Source organism: Stegodyphus dumicola, chromosome 1, assembly GCF_044657685.1.
Source record: "Stegodyphus dumicola isolate Sdum_Otavi_A_Nest chromosome 1, ASM4465768v1".
In the NCBI taxonomy this organism is placed as follows: Eukaryota; Metazoa; Arthropoda; class Arachnida; order Araneae; family Eresidae; genus Stegodyphus; species Stegodyphus dumicola.
This window is the reverse complement of record NC_140768.1, coordinates 182450611-182472387: the sequence shown is the minus strand read 5'-3', so window position 1 is coordinate 182472387 and position 21777 is coordinate 182450611. Positions and strand designations below refer to the sequence as shown.

The window sequence follows — 21777 nt, the reverse complement described above, 5'->3', positions numbered from 1 at the left end:
TAGGCAAACTTAAAATGCATAGAATTAGGTTAATACGAAACATAGAGAGTAGAAACTTTACTTCTACAGAGTTCCTGAAGCATTGAAAACCAAGGTTGACCAAAACGTAGAAGATTTATTGAAATCAGGACTAACAGAAGAGAGTAATGCAGAAATACCTCACCCAATATTTTGCCTAAGCAAGGAAGACAGAAACATCAGACTATGTGTAGACTATAGAACATTGAATGCAGCGACAAAAACCAGATGAATTTGTTATGGAAAATTCCATCAATTTGAGGTACATTATAGGTAAAGTAACTCTCGTAACAATATTGGATTTACTAAAAGGATATTGGGCTGAACCGATGGAAGAACGAAGTAAAGAATACACATCTTTCAAACCTCATCGAGGTCAATATCAGTTTAAAGTGTTAACTTTTGTCTACGAAACGCAGCAACAATTTCAAAGAGTAATGAATAATGCATTGACAGAATTTCAACAATTTTCAAGAGCCTATATTGACAACATAGCTACATTTTCCACCGGTTTCGACACTTATCTCCAGGATTTGAATAAGTTTTCAATGAACTTTAGTCATTTGGATTCACTATCAATTCGAAAAAATTTTCTTTCGCAAAATCACAGATTAAATATTTAGTACACATTATCGGATCGGGGAAATATCAACCAGATACCGAGAAAATAATGGCACTCAAGAAACTGGAAACATCTTAAAATTTTTTTAGGATTGCGTAATTACTATTGCGATTGCATCCCAGGATATGCAGAGATTGCCTACCTACTCACTAAAAAGAAAACACCGAAAATACTCCAACGGACAAGAAATTCATGAGTCAGCATTTCGACTCTTCAAGGAGCGATTAACGAGGTCGACGGAACTGATCACTCCCAACACCGCAGAATTCGTTTCGTCGTTCATTCAGACGTATCGTAAGTCAAAGGAGGTGGGTGTTTATCGGAACAAAGGAGGAGAAAAAAAATTTCCCTAGTGTTACTCGAGTAAAAAAACTGGTCAAAACCCCGACAAAACTGGCCGACTAGCATGAAGCTTGGGCATTAAAAAGGTTTGAACCATGGGTATTCGGTTCAACTGTGAAACTTGTGACTGATCACAGTCCACTAGCATTTATACTGAGAAATACTCTGCAAATTGCAACGATGGGCCATAGCATTGCAGAATTATAATCTAGAAATAGAACATAGGCTCGGAAAAAATATGTCTAATGCAGATGCGTCATCCAAACTCCCCATCAGAGAACACTGAAAGTTACTTGTTAGTTTCGCCCAACATTTAGTATAATTAGTGATTAAGCAGTTTTCCTTTTCTTAATAATTTTACAATTTTGTGCAAATGATATGATGGATTAATTAATTGAGGCAAAACACTTAAGGAAACAGATGTCTTCGTGGAGGTTTTAGTGAAGTAAAATGGTCACATTTACATTATGCATCAAGAAAACCCATGTGGATAGCTCGTTTACCAGGATCTGAATCCGAGATGAACTACTAGTGTTCAATGGTCTAATTTACTCAGCCACCATTTGGCTTGCTTTGCTCACTTTTACGCAAAACTTTTTACTTCGCATTTTGATTCCAAAAAAAGTCCACGAATAAATTTTTTGCTTTATTTGAATTCATTTAATGCTTCATTATTTACAACAACCGTGTAAATACCCATTTATTAAGTACAAATTCGAATTCTAATCTCTAGAATCTTTTCTCTGATAAGCTTAACTATTAATAATTGTGTGCTTAATTTTACTTTCTTAATCTTTTCAATACTAAAGCAAAGTATAATTACGATTTAAGATGTCATATGGACTGCATATATTTTGCTTTCTGGTTTCCAAAAATTACGGTTTTGAATGTTTTTGTAAAATTCTGCAAACAACGTCCATTAATCTTCATTAAAAACGGTAAACAACATCTTTAAGGAACAAATTTTATGCTGAAGTGAATTAAACACCATGAACATCTAGATGTTCAATATGCTAACTATATCTATGCCTATTTAGATGCTAAACAACGTTTAATGCGAAATGCATGGAAGAAAGGATTAAATAGGTCAGAGCAGTTCAGTTTTCCTAATGTTCCTAATTTGCTTCGTGGCTGCTTTTTTAAACGTATATTTTCTATCCAAACATACCGATATTTTATTATTTGTAATCTCGAAAAATGCTATTAACTGTTCCTTGCAATCAGAAGTGACCTGAGTAATAAATGCGTCAAAAAGGGTTTAACTTACTCTTAAAACACTGAATATTTTGGTGAGAACAAAGAATTCAGTAGAGTAAGCAACGAGCGTTTAAGAATCCTTATAATTACCACAAAGATGATGAGCAATAAGGAATGCCACCTTTCACCTCTAAAGGTAAAGCAAGTCGTATTAAGGGCATTGAGATACAGGTTAATAATAATCTTATCCTTGAATCTCATTTTTATGGACATTTAGGGATCTTTCTTTAGCGCAGAAAAGGATGTTTTAAAGACTATTTCTAAAACCTACCTGTAAAGACGGACTGCACCATATAACCTTTCTATCAGAAATATGTTTTTTGCTTATGAACTCTTTTTTCTTTTTTTCTTTTTTTTTTTTTTTTTTTTTTTTTTTTTTTTAATTTAGCTTGATTTGCTCCACTGATAGCAATATAATATTCCACAACGATGTTTTTAGCATTCACGGTCGATTATCTTCTATGTAGTGATAAATGTTTCATTTATTATTCTTGCTTCATGAACAAACATCGCAGCTTTTTTTCATTTTATTTTCCTTTTTCTTCAATTTTTCCCCCCGTGCAACTGTTAACAACTAAGGATTTTTAAATCAAAGATTTAATCTGACATTGATAGTAATTCAATGATTTTATGTGAAAATGAGTTCGAATTTTTAAATCAAACAGAAATTTAAATGAATTCAATCTTACACCAACAGATAGATACTAAAAAGAGCTTAAGAGCTTTAAAGAAAGATGATATTACATACCTCATTGCTACACTGATTAAAACGAATAATTATCCTACCTTCAGATCTAGTGACTACCATCATTATTTTTTTTCTATTTTATGGGCTAAGAAGTATCAAATTATCGACGCATTGTTTTTTTTTTCCAAGCAGAAAACATTAAAAATGAGATATGTCTTTGCCGGGATTCAAATCACGGATCTGCTGCTTGGTAGCCGGACATTCTTACGATTACACTAAGTCAACAAACAGCATGTAGAGAAGAAATTGATAATGCCTTATAAAATGACATATAAGCAAAAATAATTTTTAAGTGACGCGGTTTTAGTTAAAGGAAATAAAAAGTTAAAAGACTTTTCTAGCTGTTACAATATTCTTGGCCGTATCAAGACTAAAAATCCCTCTTAGAGCTTTGAAAATATCTTCTTTATGGAAATTTCCAAAATATCGCTCAGTTTGGAGAGAAATCGCCAGATGTTACCAGTTTGGACAGAAAAATTATTGCCAATGCCAGGAGAGATTACTGCTCATATATCCAGTTCTATTTGAGAAACCTAATGATATATTGAGAAACCTAATGATAAGTAACTCAATTAAGCAATTTAAAAAATAATAAGCAAAATAAAACATAAAAGTAAAATAAGTGGCCATTGTTTTCTCGTGGTCATTCAATCATTTATAAAAATAAAATCTATACCTAAGTAACAGAAAAAGATTCGCAATATTTAAGAATATATAAAAACTAAATTGCAAAGAAATAAATGCGAATATTACCACAAATTACAGTGTCATGTTACAATTATAATCCTTACATGTTTGAAGCTTTTTTTAAAACAACTCTTAAATCTTACAAACTTAGGCACAAAACTCAAATATAAGACATTTTTAAGCTTAGTGCAAACAAGTTCCCATCTATTAAAAATTCTTTAAACAGTACAGACCGAAATTAAGGTAAATTAATCTTTTTGCTGAGATATCTTCACAGAATATACTGTTTAACGAAGATATGCCAATTGCATCTTTTCCCGGTACTTAGCTTTATAGTTAATTCAATAGCCGTATCGAGTGAAGCAAATATAAATCACATATTTAGCTGATAGCACGTAAAAACTAACCTGTGGCTCGTGTAGGTGGAGGTTTCCCTGGGCAGCACACACCAACTTCTCCATTATCTATGGTACAAGCGGAATCTTCTAGATCACGAACACTTTCAAAGCGGAAAACACAGAGACCTGCTGGTCGGCAAAGTCCAACTCCGCCATCGTAAGCAATACATCTGTTTTCTGGGATTTCCTCCATAGCGGGAAAAACCACAGGAGTGTCTTCCGTAGAACCTGTGGAAATTTGCGAGAAACCAAACTTGATAGTACAAAGAAATGAGTAATTTTCTAAAGAATATATGGTTTTCAGGCAGAATTTAAGTTTGAATACTTATTATTTGAATACTATAAGATATTATTTAAAATTATTTACTTTGTCTCTTGAATCGTCCATGGAGACTAACTTGGGTAGGTCGAAGAGATAGCAAAAGAACATTAATCAACAAAAACACATCTGTGGACATCATAATCCGTCACCAGTCCATCGCAGAAAGAGATATAATCATGTTTCACTTCCCAAAGTTGACGACATGAACAAATGAAGTAATAACTTGGAGTCTAAACCTGAGCAATAATATTAACAAGATTAATGATAAAATTATTAATGCAGAAAAATTTCAAGCATGGTGATATTATTTAACAATCAGTTTCTGGGGTTTCCTTTATTTTTCAGAACAAATTATTTTAAGTTTGATATCTTTCCAGAACTCCTCAACTTCCCGCACATTTCCTCGTCAGGATGTAAGTTTAAAGTGAGTATTTAAACGGGTGAATCTCTGAGTTTATTCAGAGCGTGTTTTCGCTAGCCAGCGCACTCATCGCTGCTATCTCGCTGTTAAGCTAGTACGCCCCTTAGCCATTTCGGATAATTGTCACACCTATTAGGTTTTGTTGAATCAACCTAAGTTAGCCATACTTTACCGTGCTAACACAAAACTATTCAAATTAGACTTTGAATTGATTTATATTCTACAGTTAAGTTTCACCGCAAGTTGACGGTGTTATTGCACTAAGATCTTGCCTTTCTGTTATTAGTTGGAATGAGTAAAGAATTATTTTCACCCTTCGTCTCTGCCGGTACTTCATTCACATCTGTGCGAGAATTCGCCAGGTACATTGCATCTAGTTTAATTTATGTGGAATGGAAGAGACCGATCTTATAAGTTTTGGCCAAACAGAGAAAAAAGTTGTAACAACGGCAATTTTACTTCAAATTAAAACTAGCTAAATCCTACTGCTGAAAATGCATATAAACACGTTGTGACTTTTCTAACTTGTTTGACACTAACATCGGAACAATTCCATGAATTTTAACGTGCTGAGGAGCGCTGGATTCCGTCTGACGTTGGCATTGACATTTTGTAAGCAACAGTAACACTTACCCAGTTACTTCCCAGTTTTGAAGCTGTAGGCACCATCTCAAATGGTAAGAAATATGTCCATAAGGTATCAAATATGTCACACACCATTAAAATTCAGTAGCCAACTTCCAGGTTACCGAAAGAGTACTACATGGTTCTTATGAAATTCGGAATTAACATCATTTGATTATTGCCTCCAACACCTCTTCCGTCACACTCATTGTTAATGTTCATCCACTGGCCATCATCATCATTCCATTGACACCACTAAGTGTCTGCATGATGTAAACAAAGGATTTTTAAACTATTTTTTTAATTTTCAAATTTCATGTGATGCCTTCTCGTGATTCGTCTGAATATTTTATCACAAGAACTTTTCTCTACGGGTTACCTGAAAGCCTTAGCATAAAGCCATATATAACTATGTATTTCTCGTTTATATTTCACTTCAAATGACAGATATTAGCTAATAGCTTACTTACATGGCCAGCAAATCCTCCCACCTTTTTACGATGCAATTCGTCAGTAACTGTCTAACCGATTGCTGATTCGAGAAGATGGAGCTATTGTCTACTAGCTACCAATCTCAGGGAGATCATTAATAAAATGACCCCGGACAGCTGAATAAATACATTTTCCAAATCTGATGATCGAAAGGCCTAACAGTTGGAAAGGCACGGCGATACCTAATGTACTTTTAGGAATGCACAGGTATATAGCTATAGTAAAATGAACTGATTTTACTATGTCTTTCTTCAACCAGTATCTATACCATTAAAAACTTAAATTTGGCAGCAGCACATCATTGCATGCCGTTAGAATCGTAGTATTCCCACTGTTACACTTGATGTTTAAACAAAAGCTATCAGCCAAAGTCAGTCAACTGAAAAGATATGTAGGCATGAAATGCACATCTGTACACAAAGCACAACAGGGGTAGCAATATTTACGGACCATTCTGTTTATCTTAGAAGGAGCGGAAAACTGTCTAGGAGGAAAGCTGCTTTCCAGATAATTAACTCAAAGGGAAAAACCACGAAAATGCCACGTAATCAATCCATTTCACTTTCCGTAATAGAATGCATAATGAATAATTTTTAGTTAAATGGTCTTAAACATTCAGCTCCTGGAATGCATCACACAGATGCTCGAAAACTACCGCATCTCCCAACGACATTCACCTCAAAACTTGCAAGGGTGTTAAAGCATGACGAAAGAGCAATAATTGCGTCAGCTCGCAATTGCCTGTATCTTAGAGCAGGTCGTATAAAGTGGCGTACGTGCCAGCAATGCATCTATAAGGATTGAGGAATTCTATGTCAACAGAGATTATGTGACAATCGATGGCTGAAAAAGTTGTACGTATCATACACATCCTCGCTATACAGCATCTTATATTAGAAAAGACGAAGAGAAAAAACTGCGTGGCGTGGACGCAATCAACTGATTTTACTATGTCAAAAGGTAAAAACTTCCTTTCTGGCTTCCTGTAACGCGTAAAGTGGCCAAATTTGCAGTGCACTTATTGCATCAGGTGGAAGTGCATTTCTTAACATTAAATTTGGTGCAATTTATTATTGTGATTTAGACCTTAGATCAGGACAATTTATCATTACATTTATCAATTTATTATTAAATTATTCAGGCCAATTTATTATTACGTTAATCAGGCCAATTTATTATTACATTTTAGGCCAGATTAATATTTAAAAATTTTTTTAATCGAGATATTGAGTACAGTGAAGTTTTTAATTCACTTCAGGAACTATTTATTTTGTTAACTTTACATCTAATTGTTGAGATCAGTTCGAGTTACGGTGTAAAATAAAACAATAAAATAATTTATCCACTTTCGTTTAATCTTAATTTGATATTATTTATTTATTATTTAATTTCGTTTAATCTTCGTTGGATTAATGTATCGCTGTATACAACAACAACAAAGAAAGAGACTTGCTTTAGAACACTGCAGTATGAAATTTGTAAAAAAATATCGCTATCATTAAGTACAAGGCGTCTAAAATGGAACTATCACGCTACCTAAATAGGACCATTCTTTTCTTTCAGTTGTTTTGCAAAACTTCAGCTACAGAAACCGCTCGAGAGCTTGCTATAGAGCTAGATGTTAGTGCCATGTCCATTAGTTGCTCTATGCATCGCATAAACTTGGAGTACAAGTTCAACCGCTGGGGGCCGCATGAGCTGACTCAAGCAGATGAGGACAGATGTGTTCGGGCCTGCACTAATCTGCTCGAATATCAACGCGAGGGACAAAATTCTGATGAAAGGTGGATTTATTTCAACAGAACAGACCGAAAAGAGGGCTGATCTATGCCCGGTGGAGTCGCAAAGCGCAATTTGACTAACAAAAAGATCATGCTTTGTATCTCGTAGGATTGCCGTGGTATTATCCACAAAGATTATCTAAAAAAGGTAGAACCCTCGACAGTAAGGTGTACAACGAGATGCTAGTCCGTGTTGACGCTGCTGTCAGAGAAAAACGTCGAACTGAGTTCCGGCGCAAAAAAAAGTAATCTTCCATCACAATAATACTAGACCCCAAGTGTCTGCATACACCGGCTGTACTCAAATGGGATCTTTTGTCACCCACCAATAATATACCTCCGATATCGCTCCTTCGGACTTCCATCATTTTTTTCACACCTGCAGCTTCATCTTGCTGGTGCTATCTTGCATTATGCACGGGACGTTCGAAATGAGGTAGATCTGTTTTTGGACTCGCAGCCACTAAGTTTCTAGGCCGAAGGCTTTGAAAAACTACCAAAACGTTGACAGGAAAGCGTAGATTTTGGAGATGATTACTACCTGCACTAAAGGTACCAGAGATACTGCTTTCATGTTTTTCCTCCCCCCTAACTTTTTTCAGAACACCTAGAATTTTGATTTTGCTTCCTCGGTTGTATGAAAATATTATCTCTCATTTGAAGACTGTTGAAATCTCTTAAGTAATTTATTTATTTTGAGTAATTTTCCAAAATTTTTATCGATATTTTAGCTTTCGTACAGATGCTAAAAAAGAACTTACTTTTAAGGGGACATGTGACATATTGACTGGCGAAATGCAACTATTTCGGGACAAAGGTTATTACGGTATAACTTTTCTCAAAATAAACGTATAAATTCTTTTTTCATTTAAAATAGACAGCTTATAGATTATATAAAACACATACAATATAAATTTAAAGCTTAATGTTTTTAAAAAAACCAGTTGTTTAATTTCTCTTTCCTTTGACAATTCTTTTGTGACAGTGTGCTAGTTTGGTACACTTTTCTTAAAAAATACTGCACCAAACTCCTTCAAATTTTGCATGATGGTTAAAAACATAACATTTGAGAATAATAAGTAGTATTTCACATTTTACTTAAAAAGAAAAAATATTAAAAATAAATTAGTGAAATGATTTGAAAATCATAGAAAAAAATGGTATGAAATTTTTAATATATCCAAAACTAAGGATCATAAATTTTATATCCTGCGTATTTTCAAAGAAATAGTTAAGGTAAACAACTGTGAAAAATTTAAAACGTTTGGAGAGAAACTGAAAAAACAATTTAAACATTAATAATTTATTTAAAAAAATCATTTTAACATTTTCCTGCACCATAATCATCTTGAACTGGTATTTCTACATCTAGTTATTTTTGTTTTATTAATTTACGTTTCTTTCTGGCCATTTTAGAAAGCTTTTGGTAAGCGAGATGGGCCTCAGGAATTCTATCGCCGTCTATTTTCGGAAAACCTTTAGCGCATAAAACCCTGGTTGTATTCCCAATAATTCCATTATTTGCATATCATCGTTAAAACATATTACCGCATCTAACAAACCTAATTTTAATGTGATGGCACTCACAAAAACTGTTTTTGGTATGCATGTCCAGATGCAATTATTAAAACGTTCATTCGGGCTTTGAGTTCTTCTTGTTCACTTGTCTGACGTGTAGCAGCACAAGGAGCACCTGTCGTTGACCAGGTGACAGAGACTTACAGGTGACAGTGCGATTTAGCTCAGTTAGTTCCCCAATTTTGATGGAGAGCACCCCAGGGGGGACGGGTCCGAAGGTGTCCCACCCTTCTTCCCCTACCATCCACCTCTCGAGAGGAATTTCGACTGCATATTTCAGGTGCTTCCATGCCGCACGGACATTATACACTTACAAATATCAATGCTTTCTCCAAGATTCGAATACGGGTCCTTCGGTACGGCAATCAGCGTCGCTAACCATTATACAGGTTTAGCGGTGGTTTTGACTTCTTGCATGAATGCAATTTGACAGTATTTTTTTTTGTCAGAGAGACTTCTAAAGACCTCTTCTCAGCTAATTCAACAGGTTCTAACAAAGAAGTGTGTCTGAACATACTTGTGTCTAGTGTGGCTTTATTGCTGCCACACCAGTGAACTGGTGGGCTTGCTAGTGCTTGTTTACAATTTTTAATGAAAGATTTCGGTCTTAAAATTTCTAAACATAGATAAGTTATATATTTTTGGACTCGTCTCAGGCTACTTTATTTTTTAGCCCAAAATTGTAAATTTGAATATTTGAAAATTTTTATGTCATATGTCCCTTTAAAATCTCTCATTTTTTGCAGTCAGTATCATAAAAAAGGATTTCTTAATCAAGCAGAAATTGAAATTTGAACATAATCTTGCACTAATGCAGAGACCGAAAGACCGTGAAAGAACGCGATAGCATGCTTCATCGTTACGCTGAGTAGGAGGAATAAATTTCCTAAGATATCTTAGTTCTTTCTAATTGTTGGAATATTATTGCAGGAATCGAGTTAATGCCTCCTTTTATTATCTGACCTCCTATGGATTAAAAATATAAAATAAAATGTATGTAAGTGAAGAAAACTTATGCATTTTTAGTTAAAAGCGTTAAAAAGTAATTTTTTAACTATCTCATAACTATTATCTATCACATCAATAATCTATCATGATTCCAAAATTTTAATAGTCTTCACCGTAGCACCTGAACTAAAATATGGCGGATGATAACCTGCCATTACTTGGATTTAGCGCAGTGAATCGCGTGCCTCTTGCCGATTTCACCCTTTAAATAGAAGGGATTGTATGGAATGTTGGCTTTCCCCTTGTGTACTCTTATAGTTTAAATGATTAGTGTATCCAGCTAACACTGGGAGATCCTTGGTTTGAACTGCCCCAAAGTGCACAGTTAATTCGTCACATTTCTTGCTCTAAGAACAGGGGCGTAGCTAGAGTTTCCAGCGCCCGGGGACAATTGAAGAATTTGCGCCCCTTTCTGTGTGCCAAGAATATAAAACGTTTCATTAAAAAATTTCGTAGCATGAATTCGGCGCCCCTTGGACGCTGCGCCCGGGGAAAGATGATCCCCCTTGCCCCACCCTAGCTACGCCACTGTCTAAGAAATATCGGAAATCTGTGGCGAATTACCATCCACCATTTCTAATTCGAGTGTCAGATACAAACAAGAGAAGTCTGAGTGTGAAAAACAGAATAAAGCATGGTGCCTCCTAATTAACCGACTCATTATGCTTTTTTCTGCATCACAAAAACACTTGGATAAAATGGTAATTTCTTGACGTTAATGTGAGAAGAATCAAGGAGGAATTACTAATACTCAAACAAAAAAAAAATTTGCAGCGAATTTTCTGTATCTTTAACTTGCTGGTCTTCTGAAGATACATTTAAAGTATATCATAATACAAGATCATGTGTCAAGATTTATGTCTGAGAATCCATTGGTTGGTTGGTTAGACCATTTTCTGTATTTTTAACTTGCTGCTTATCTTCTGAAGATACATTTAAAATATATCAAGATACAATATGGTGTGTCAAGGTTTAGGTCTGAGAATCCGTTGGTTTCAATGGATTTGGCGGTGATTATCGAGATCACTAACATCTAATATGATGATAATTATTAAAAAAAAGTATATTTAAATAGCTTTCACTCTTCCTGACTTTTTATGATAAATGCAAGCAGTAAATCAGAATTTTAGTCTGTAAAAAGCGCTAACTTAATCTCCAAACTAAGAAATGCGGTTTTATTTGATAGTTTACTTATCCAACTGACGTTTATTTACACCACTAGAATATGAACGTAATTTATTAAGTATAAAATTGGATTACGAACGTGATATATATAAAATAGCAATATTAGAATGCAAACGGGATCTACTGAATACCAACATTAAAATGTGAAATTGGACTTTTCAATGACAGCATTAGGATATGAATTGATTTACAGTCTACGAGTCAGAATGCAAACATGATCTAGTAAATAACAAAGCAGAGTATTAAATATGATTTATTAAATAGCAATAGAACATGAATGGGATGTAATAAATAGCAACATTTCCCTATGAGACTGATCTGCTAAATAAGCAATATTAGAATGTGAACGCTGTGTTCTAAATAGCAATATTAGGATATAACTGAAATCTGCTATTAAAACATATGACATGAATGGCATCTGTAAATAGTAACACCGGAATATAAATGTATTCTACCAAATAGCGACATTTACTAATGAATTCAAAACAAAGAAAAAATTTCTCTCTGCTAAAACATTTTGATGTATCAAATTAGTTAATGTAAACAAGTAGAAAAAAGATACGAAAATACTTACAATTCACAAAATGCTCTCCTTTTCCCAAATTCCGATGTTATATAGATATCTTTAACTTTTATTTCTACCATGCAAATAAAGCTTGAACAGGCTAATCCTATAAAATGAGCAGGATTGCGTTGATAATAAGTTTTTTTACTGACAGACCTAACGTGAGAAATGAAAATCGTCTGATATTAACATTACACAGCTTCAAGGAAACGCTGATTAGCTGTGGTCCAGAATGAAGGTAGAAGTGGAGAGTGCAAGCATTCACGAATGAAAAACAATTTTGCTCGGAGATTTTCAAGGTGAAAGCGATTCTGAGGCGGCATTGGGTCACTAGAAAACCGCGTTTCGTGAAACACGCGAATGGAAGCTTTCGTCACTAAACAGGATTTTTCTAAGATACGCGGAAACCTGGTTTATGAGTCGAAGATAAATGCGCAACTTAAAACTCGCTTTTGTCAAACTGTGCGAGTTCATTGTACCAAACTCACTCAGGCAATGGAGATGAGAAAACTTCATGCGAAGTGATTATTTGTTTCAGGCCTTCGTAATAAGTAAATAATAAGTACCCTGTAATAATACACCTGTTAGATGAGGGATTCCAAACCCTTGCATCGACCCTTTTTAAAAGAATGGTTTTCTTCATTGACCCCTTACATTTTTCTCTATATCATACAACATACAAAATAATTATAATACAAATCATTTTACGTAAATACTTATAACAGTTAGACTAAGAATATGAACATAAGTTGTGAAAAGAAGTTTGTTATGAAACTTTTTTTCGAAGTTCGATATTTCATTATTTTTGTATCATTATTAATTTTAATTTTACAAATATAAACAAGTTTTCAGAAACAACAAACAGATTTTAATTTCTCAAAAACTCAATTTTAATAAGTGTAGTAGTGGCTGTACTTGATATATTGATGCATTTTTATTTTATTTGGCAAAAAATTGCTTAACTTGATCCTCAAATTACCTCGTTAAAAAGTATTCAACTTGTTTCTTGGTTTCGGTACTAAATTATCGATTTAACTAAAGCCTGCTTTCACTAATTAAGAACAGAGAAAAGTCGATAATTTTGGTTTTGTAACAAATTTCTATTTTCGGCTATTTCTCTAACTTTAAAATTCCAAAACTTAGCGTACACGTATATTTTTAATAAGACCTGGAATTGAACATCATCTTTTTGTGTAATCAACTCTTCTCGCATGTCAAAATCAGATAAATCACAGTTCAGTGGTTCCAATAGTGGTGCTACTCAAATTTTCAATGTGCTGGAAGAAAATATCAAAAATCTTTTAAATTTTGCAAATTACTTGTACACTCGTGTTGAAAATTAAGAGAATTTTCACATTATATCGAGTATCTGAAAAAGTAATGGACAGGTTTTAATGAAATTTGGCATGAATATACATTTATGACAGAGAAATGGATGTACCATTCAAAAGTCATTTTATGTACGCAAGAATTAAGACTAAAACTCATAGTGCAGAGTTATCCAGAATCCACGGTTATGATATCAAACTGGAAAACAGTCTAACAGACAGGTCACGCAGTGCGACGGCGTACCGGACAGGAGGCAGTTAAGGAATCCCTATGGCTGTCGATCCCACTCCTGCAGCAAGGCAGTTTCCAAAGCCGGAGATGGTTCCCAAAAGAGGATGGCAGGAGGATACTGCCCTCCCAAGAGAGTATATGCAATACATCTGATTCCTCCTTAGAATCTAAAGCTATCTGCTTCAGACATCGGGTTGCTAAAAATGAAGCAGAGGAAAGACTATATATAACCCTTTCCAACTTGTACGTGTGTACTTCATCATGGAACTGTATCGCCATATTATCAGTTGATAATTCTAATCTTAAGGGGCTACCATCACCTGACGATACATCTTCTCTACGTCGGCCGTGAAAACAATTTTAGGAAATCGAAAATTAATCAAAATCTCAAAAATATCTCTTTCTAATTTCGGACCTACCTTAAAGTGAATTCAATGATATTCCGTTTTCATATTTACAAGATGCATCCAAAACTGTTTTCACTTTTCTCGTTCTGCTAGAAGTTTTGGTGATAGCGTGATGAGGAAGATAAAACTTTTCTGCATCCGATTTGTTAGATAAATTATCATTAATCGCAGTTATATGACCTAATTGCTCATATTCACACATCCTTATACAGCTTTTCAAATTCCGGATTACCTTCGAATTTTCGTTCCATGGAACGTAACCTAGAAATTGCTGCCGGTTTCGAATCACCCAACTTCAAATGCGATTTATAAAACGGAAGTTTTAGAACAAATCTCCCATCTGAATTACAAGAACGTTTTGATATTGTGATTCCCAAAATTGTTCCTCAGGTATAAGAAATTCATTCTTCCCCACATCGAGAATATCCTCCATTTCCTAGAAACGCTTAAGCTCGTAATCAATATTTATATTATCTTCTAGTTTTATAAAATGTGAATTCGCTGTTTTGGGGCTTTCCATATATTAGTTCCGACGCAATCATCCAACCGAAAATTGTATTTTGAGATACCGGCTCATTTTTCAAACCATATATTTGACCACACTTTAGGACAGATAAAAAGTGATCAGCTCCCAAAATCAAATCAATTTACGTGGGGTGAAGAAAATTTTGGATCTGCTAATGGAATAAATTTGATATATTTTCTTTACGCTTTACATTACCGACTTGTTCCGGCAATGGCAAAGTTAACCTATCCAAATGCGTTTACGTCAATTCTTTCGCTATTTAACCTCGATCCAATTTTTAAACTAGTCGAGCCACAGGTCTTGGTAGCTGGCACTCCTCCAATTCCACGAAGTAACCGTTGGTTTCTTCGTTTTAATCCTAATCTTTGAACAGCTCGTTCAAAAACAAACGAAGTTTTACTGCCTGAATCCAATAATAATTTAATTTCGATAGTATCACCGCCAGAGGAAATTGTGAATGCGAAAACTGTAAGCAAAGTCGCCGAATTGCAATTTTGAACTGTATTACTCACAACATGACCTTGAACCTCGCATGATTCCCTCGAAATTCTCTCTAGAGCCCTTTCGTTTTCATTTGGAGCTTTCAAAAGCTGTACATGTTGTTGTTGTTACTTATGCTCACTTGTCTGACGTAGTCAACCCAAGCCCACGAAATTCCTCGTGGCAAAGAGCGCAAGATACGCTCGCGTTGGCAATAGCCTTGAGCACCATACAGGTCACAGTGGGATTTTACTCATTTCCGCCCCCCAATTCCGGTGGAGAGCACCGCAGGAGAATGTGCCCGAGCGTCTCCCACCCCTCTCATTTTCCACTAAACCACACGAGAGGACTTTCGGCCCTCCGCATATTTAGAGTGCCTCAATGCCGCACAGACACTATACATTTACAAACATCCATGCCTTCTCCGGGATTCGAATCCGGGCCCTTCGGCACGGCAGTCAGCGACGCTAAACACTATACCGGTCGGGCGGCAAAGCTGTACGTTGCTAGCTTTAAGATCTTCAAACGCAACAAACTATTATGTGTTTTTGAATTACACAACTTACACTTTAACTGAGAATTACAGTTTTTGATTAGATGCGAATTCAAACATGAAAAACAGAATCCGTGTTTTCTCACAAAGTTTTTTCTGGTAGAAACATCCAAATTCTTAAATTTAACACATTTATATAAAGCTCGAATTCTATTACATTTCTGACATTTACGGGGTTGTAAATTAAATAGTGGCAACTTAACCTTGAAACTCGCAGAAGGGCAGGCATGCACACATAGGATATGGGAACGGTGAAGTGGCGTTGTTGTCGATGTGTAGAGTGCAAAAAACAGTCGATCTGCTTAGAAGGGTAGTTGTTGTGTGGCGTTAAAGTGAGGAGTTTCGTTTCCATCACTCTAAAGCATGTTTTGAAAAGGTGATCAGCGGTCATGGCTTAAAATCAAGGTTGCCCGTGGCAAAAATGCAAGAGAATGCTATCGAGGATTAGTGAAAGCCCGTGGCACAAATGCCTTACCGTATACGACAGTAGCACGATGTGTTCAAGGATTTCGTTCGGGTCGGAATGAGACTGCGGATTTGCAATGCACAGGTCCGCCCTCCATTCCTCAAGAGCAGATTGAAATCCTGAGCGGTCTCCTTACCATAGACCGCGGATGGACTATCCGAGAATTATTCTTAGAGGTTAGTCTGGTGTGGCGCATAATGAAGAAATCTCTCAATACGAGGAAAATTGCTTCCCACTGGGTTCCACATCGACTAACCGAAGAACAGAAATGGCACCGGTATGCACTGGCTGGGACCCACTTGGAGAGATACCGCAATGAAGGAGACGCATTTCTGCAGCGTATTGTCGCCATTGATGAGACATGGGCACGAGCCTATGAGCCTGAATTAAAGCGTCAATCAAATGAATGGCGTCACCAAGGTTCGCCACATCCCCAGAAATTTCGACAGGAACCCAGTCGGGGGAAGATTACGCTGATTATGGCATACGACTGGGACGGTGTGATACTTACACATGCTGTATCTGAAGGACAAACTGTCAACGCAGATTACTATTACCGATTTCTACAGCACCATCTGCGTTCAGCCCAAACGTCCACGTTTATTGCACAACAATTACCCTATCGTATGGCATGACAACGGTCGTTGCCATGTCGCAAACAATGTCACTCTCCTTTTGCGACGGTGGCAGCGAGAAATCCTGGACCACCCTCCCTATTCACCCGACATGAGTCCTTGTAACTTCGATCTGTTTCCGAAGTTGAAGGAACCCCTCCAAAGTCACCGATTCCATGACGTTTCATCTGTACTCCACGCAGTAGGGCGCTTGGTCGCTCACATCAACAATCAACACCTTGCCATTGGTCTACAACGGCTTCCCGACATTTGGCAAAAGGTTATAAGCTTTGCTGGTGATTACATAGAAGGAATGTAATGCAACTGTACTTGTAAGTGCACTAAAAATTTATTTATACCTATGTTGCCATTACTTAATTTACAGCCCTCGTAGTATTACTTAATTTAGAACTTTGTAACGTTTTAGAACTAACATTAGTTCTAAAACGTTACAGAATTAACTTTTAGAATTAACTATTTTGATAAATGATTTAAGCTTCTTTATTTATGATAATTTTCGATTGTTCTTTATTTCTGACTCCTCACCGAAAATTATGAAACTGATTCAATAATCAAATTACGAATTTTCTCACATCTTTTGAAGTCAATGAAATAGTCCGAAGTCTTGTCTTGTATGCCAAAGAGGTTTATTTGGGGATAACACGGCATATACTTTGAAAAGCAAGAAATATGAAGTTGATCAGAAGCATAAAATGATGTTCACGACAGCAGCAGAGAGGATTTAAAATAAACTAACCTATCCAATAGAACATATACGATAAATTCTAAAAACGTAATTGCAGATCAGTAAGCCCCTCTGTAGCCGCGAACACTCCTAAATCAAATTTGAAGCCAATTTTTTAATTGTAAAGCTCCTCCAAAATATAATTTTTTACAGATACTACAAAAATCGAGATCATTGATGAATACAACCTTTTTTTTTTTTTTTTTTTTTCCATAACAATTTCTTACATAGATCAATCCAGACACTCAAATCACATCGACGTTACACAGATTCTTAGATCAACACTATATCACAAAAACTTTGCAAACTCAAAACTATCATGGACTCATTTAATACTATGGACGCTGAGCGATATTAGTATCAATAACATCACAGTTACGGAAGACGAAGACTCAATGAAATCCGGAACCTTAAGTACGACTTGAGCTTTATTTATTTTTATTTTATTTTATTTATTTATTTTTGTATTATTCCAGTAGTTTGATTACATAGGTTTAAAGATATAATGATTTGGATTTCCAACCCCTCCAAATAAATGAAATTTCCCTTTTCAGTTTTTAATTCTGAAAAATTTCCATTTTTTAGAGCGAAAATTATATTCCAGATGAATCATCATAAGAAAAAAATGTATTGCTAATAGATACTAATATGTTGTGTTAAATAAAAATCTTTTATAGTGAGCATTGTACCTATAGAATAGTACTACATTCACAGCTCTAAAAGCAGACTGCACAGAGTGAAGAAAGTCTGAATGATAAATAAAAGAAATGTTTTTGCTTTAAATTCTCCTCGTTATATAAAAATTGTAACATAAGTGACACAGTGTGTGACCGCATCAACATTATCCTCTATCTGGTACAAACCATCATTGCAAATTAAGTACAGAGAGTAATTGCACATTTTTAGAACGATTTTGGTGCTGTTTAATTAATGTTTGAAATTTAATTTTTTTTTAATGCTCAATAGTCTTTTTCTGGACTATAAGTCTGCATTATGATTTGCATGATAGAATGGCTTTATATAAAGTTTCCAAGAATCTTGCGTTCCATTTCTCATCCACCAATTTCCGAACTCCATTTATGGTATAGTGTTTGCATTTAGAAAGAGCTCTTTTCAAGGAACTGTAGAATTGCGTTGGTTGACCTGACTCCCATATTTTAATGAAGTAGCATGGAACAGCATTAAGTGCAAAAATATACTTTATTCCACATAAGAAAAGTAATTCATGGCCGGAGCACTGTAGCAGCACTTCTTCCTCAGCATGCCCCACCAAAAAAGACTGCTGATGGGAGAGTGAAGCTTGTGATGTATAAACAGTGACTCTTGCTGACTACCTGATGCAGAACATCCCTTGCTTGCATGAATGAAATATTACAAGACCAAAGGCATAATATTCCATAGGTCGAATTTCAGGAGACTTCCCAGGATTACATTGAAAAAGTATATTAATACCAGTATCAGTCTTCATTTTTTCAAGGAATGCAATGTTACTTTTTGAAGTATGACTTGTTGCTTTTTCTTAATGAAGTTGACTCTCTGAATGTCACTGGGATAAAGAAATGGAATTTCTTCCGCAAATATTACTCACTGAAAGAGAATCCTGTCATAATCATAAGCCCCTAACTGAAACTTTCTTTGCATTGACGGACCCAGGTGTGTGTACTTTAAAGTAATAAATAACTTTTTTTTAGTTGCAGTCATTTACGTAAAACCATGCTCCATCAAGGATTGCAATGTCATTTACCTAACGCTAAATAACTTCTATACAGGGTTCAACAAACCGTTCTGCGTTGAGCCACATGCCTCAGCTAAAGCTGGGAAACGTTAATTTTTTTAGATTTTTTACGTCGTTAAACTTGGTTTATTTTATTTATTGTTACAGCTGTATTTAAAGACTTTGCATTTGATTTCTGTGGCAACATATTTTTTCTCATTACCAACTATTTAGCTTTAGGAACATTAGAAAAAGTATGCACCTTTTTCGGATATCTGTCGAGTCTTGAAGTAATGATTGACAGTTTTTCCCTTTTCAATTAATAATGTTGCTTAATTTGCATTTAGAAAATTTAATACCATGTATTTGGCAACGATTTTAAATTATGGAATTAGAATACATTTCTTTGGAAAATGTGAAAACATATTCGTTGATCCACAGCTTATTTACATGTGACATTTTGAAAGATGAATAAATTTAAAGTAGCTGACAACAATTTTTTTTTTTTTTTTCAAATAATTAGCTGTTAACAGAAGTCTTTATTCAAAAAATTTGGATTTTTTAAAACTCATTACCAAATTCATCCTAAAAATGTATAAGCATCTTTGTAGAAATTAAAATTTTAATCGTACCTCAAACGATAATAAAAGTGAAGGCCATTCAGAAGATCCATATATACCAATGAGTGCCAAATGAATTTTTATAATACAGCAATGATCATACTCTGGTGACTGGAAGTAAGAGGGAAAACATTGGAAAATATGTTGACTTATTTCTGAATTAGCAAAGGAGAGGAAAAGCAGAATTTGTGCTGTTTGGCATACAACATGAAAATCTGCATTTTGAATGAACAGCTATTTTAATGCATTATTTATGCCAAAATTTTTGCAAAAATTAATAAGTTTATATCCTAAACAAAAATGAGGTTATATGCACTGCTGGCCATTAAAATTGCAACACTATGAAGGAAAACAAATGCAAAAAAGATATTTATTGTGAGTATACAGTATGGCATGAAGACAAAATCATTGAATTTGTAAGCAGTCTGGGGGTTTACAGAGGTTCGAAATTAGTAGAAACATTTGCCAGCTAAAATGGTCCTTACCCGGTTTGGCATGGACTAGAACTGGACTAAATTCATTTTTGGATGACAGAAACGGGCAACTCATTCCATGCTGCTTCAAGTCTACACCACACTTCAGTGACCTTATTAGCAGCAAAGGGGTGGTGGGCCAGTCTCTCAGCAACCCATGATCAGATGTTTTCAATGGGTGACAGATCTGGAAATGATGCAGGCCAGGGCAGCAATCGAACATTCTGTGTATCGAGGAAGGTCAGAACATGACGTGCAATATGTGGTCTTGCATTATCTTGTTGAAAAATGGCATTTGACAGACCTCAAAGATAGGGCACTGGATGCAAGATCTCGGAAATGTACTGATCTGTGTTCAAATTACCGTTGATCCGAACTAGAGATGGGCGTATTGTGAACCCAATGGCTGTCCAAACCATCACATCATGTGCAGGGTCCCTATGCCGATATTGAATGCAAGCAGGCCATGTACAATCTCCTCTGAGGCTAAAGACACGTATATTTTCATCAGAATACTGCACACAGAACTAGGATTAATCTGAAAAGACAATATTGTGCCACTCCTGTATCCAGCTTTGTCATTCGGGGCACCAGAATTGCCGTCTCCCTCTATGCTGCACAGTCTAGGGCAGCCGAAATAATGGTTGCTAGTCCAGCTACAATAGCTAATGATAGTCCAGCTGCTGCAAACGTTGGCGCACCCTACAAGTGGGTACTGGACATGCTGAAAACATGCCATTTACTGACTAATAGTTCGTATGGTTTTGCAGGGCTGACTTCACAATATATCCCTCCTCTTGGACGTAAGTCATAGAAGGGTATTGAGATCCTGCATGCTGTTCAGTATGACCCTCAGCAACCCATTGATTCCATACTTGCATGAGAGCAGTTAGATGTCGATCAGTGCAACGTACGATATCATGGAATGATAATCTACACTCTCAATAGCCAACAATCATGCCTCTGTCGAATTCCGACACTTGCAGGTTAGCATTTCTTCTTATTATTCAAGGCATAACACAATATTCTGAGCAAATTTCGCTTTTACAAAGCGCTTTTCAAATAAGAAATCCCAATTCTTTTATGCATTGCTTCAGACGTCGCTTCTCCCTCCTGTGTCGTCTAAATGCGCTGAAATACTAATCATTTGCATATCCCAACCTCTTCTTTCTTTCATGCGATTTTGACATTCATCAGATCATGCCTTCCTGGTGTTGCAATTTTAATGGCCAGCAGTGTATATATCCCATACAAACTGCAAATTATAAATAAAATTTAATCTGAATGTAATTTTCTTTCACTTTTGTTTACATTTAGACTCGTTCAACAAAATCATCCTCGGAAATACTTCCCAGAGTACTCAAATTAATAATAGTGTATGGAAGCACTCAAAACATATCACTTCTTTAGTAAAACAGATGCAATGTATCAATGTGTACCAGGTGACAAAACATTCTTTCACTTAGGGATTGTGTTATGCAATGATAGAACAGATACTTGCCCTGGATCCTCACTTTTAGAAGGGATTTTAAATCCCCCTCTACTATTGAAAATATGGAATTTTTAAGTAT

At 35.5% G+C, this 21777-nt stretch overlaps 1 protein-coding gene across 1 annotated transcript in view; it reads right to left on the bottom strand.

Annotated features, from left to right (window-relative positions):
* LOC118190975 (immunomodulatory peroxidase-like) overlaps nt 1-12340 on the bottom strand; it is a 119132-nt gene extending 106792 nt beyond the window's left edge. The window contains exons 1-3 of the mRNA XM_085823552.1: nt 12058-12340; nt 4440-4630; nt 4082-4300 (exon numbers count right to left, since the gene is read on the bottom strand). Coding sequence (XP_085679678.1) covers nt 4082-4300; nt 4440-4533 — 313 coding nt within the window. The 5' untranslated portion in view covers nt 4534-4630; nt 12058-12340. The remainder of the gene's footprint in view (nt 1-4081; nt 4301-4439; nt 4631-12057) is intronic.
* Nucleotides 12341-21777: the final 9437 nt, after the last annotated feature.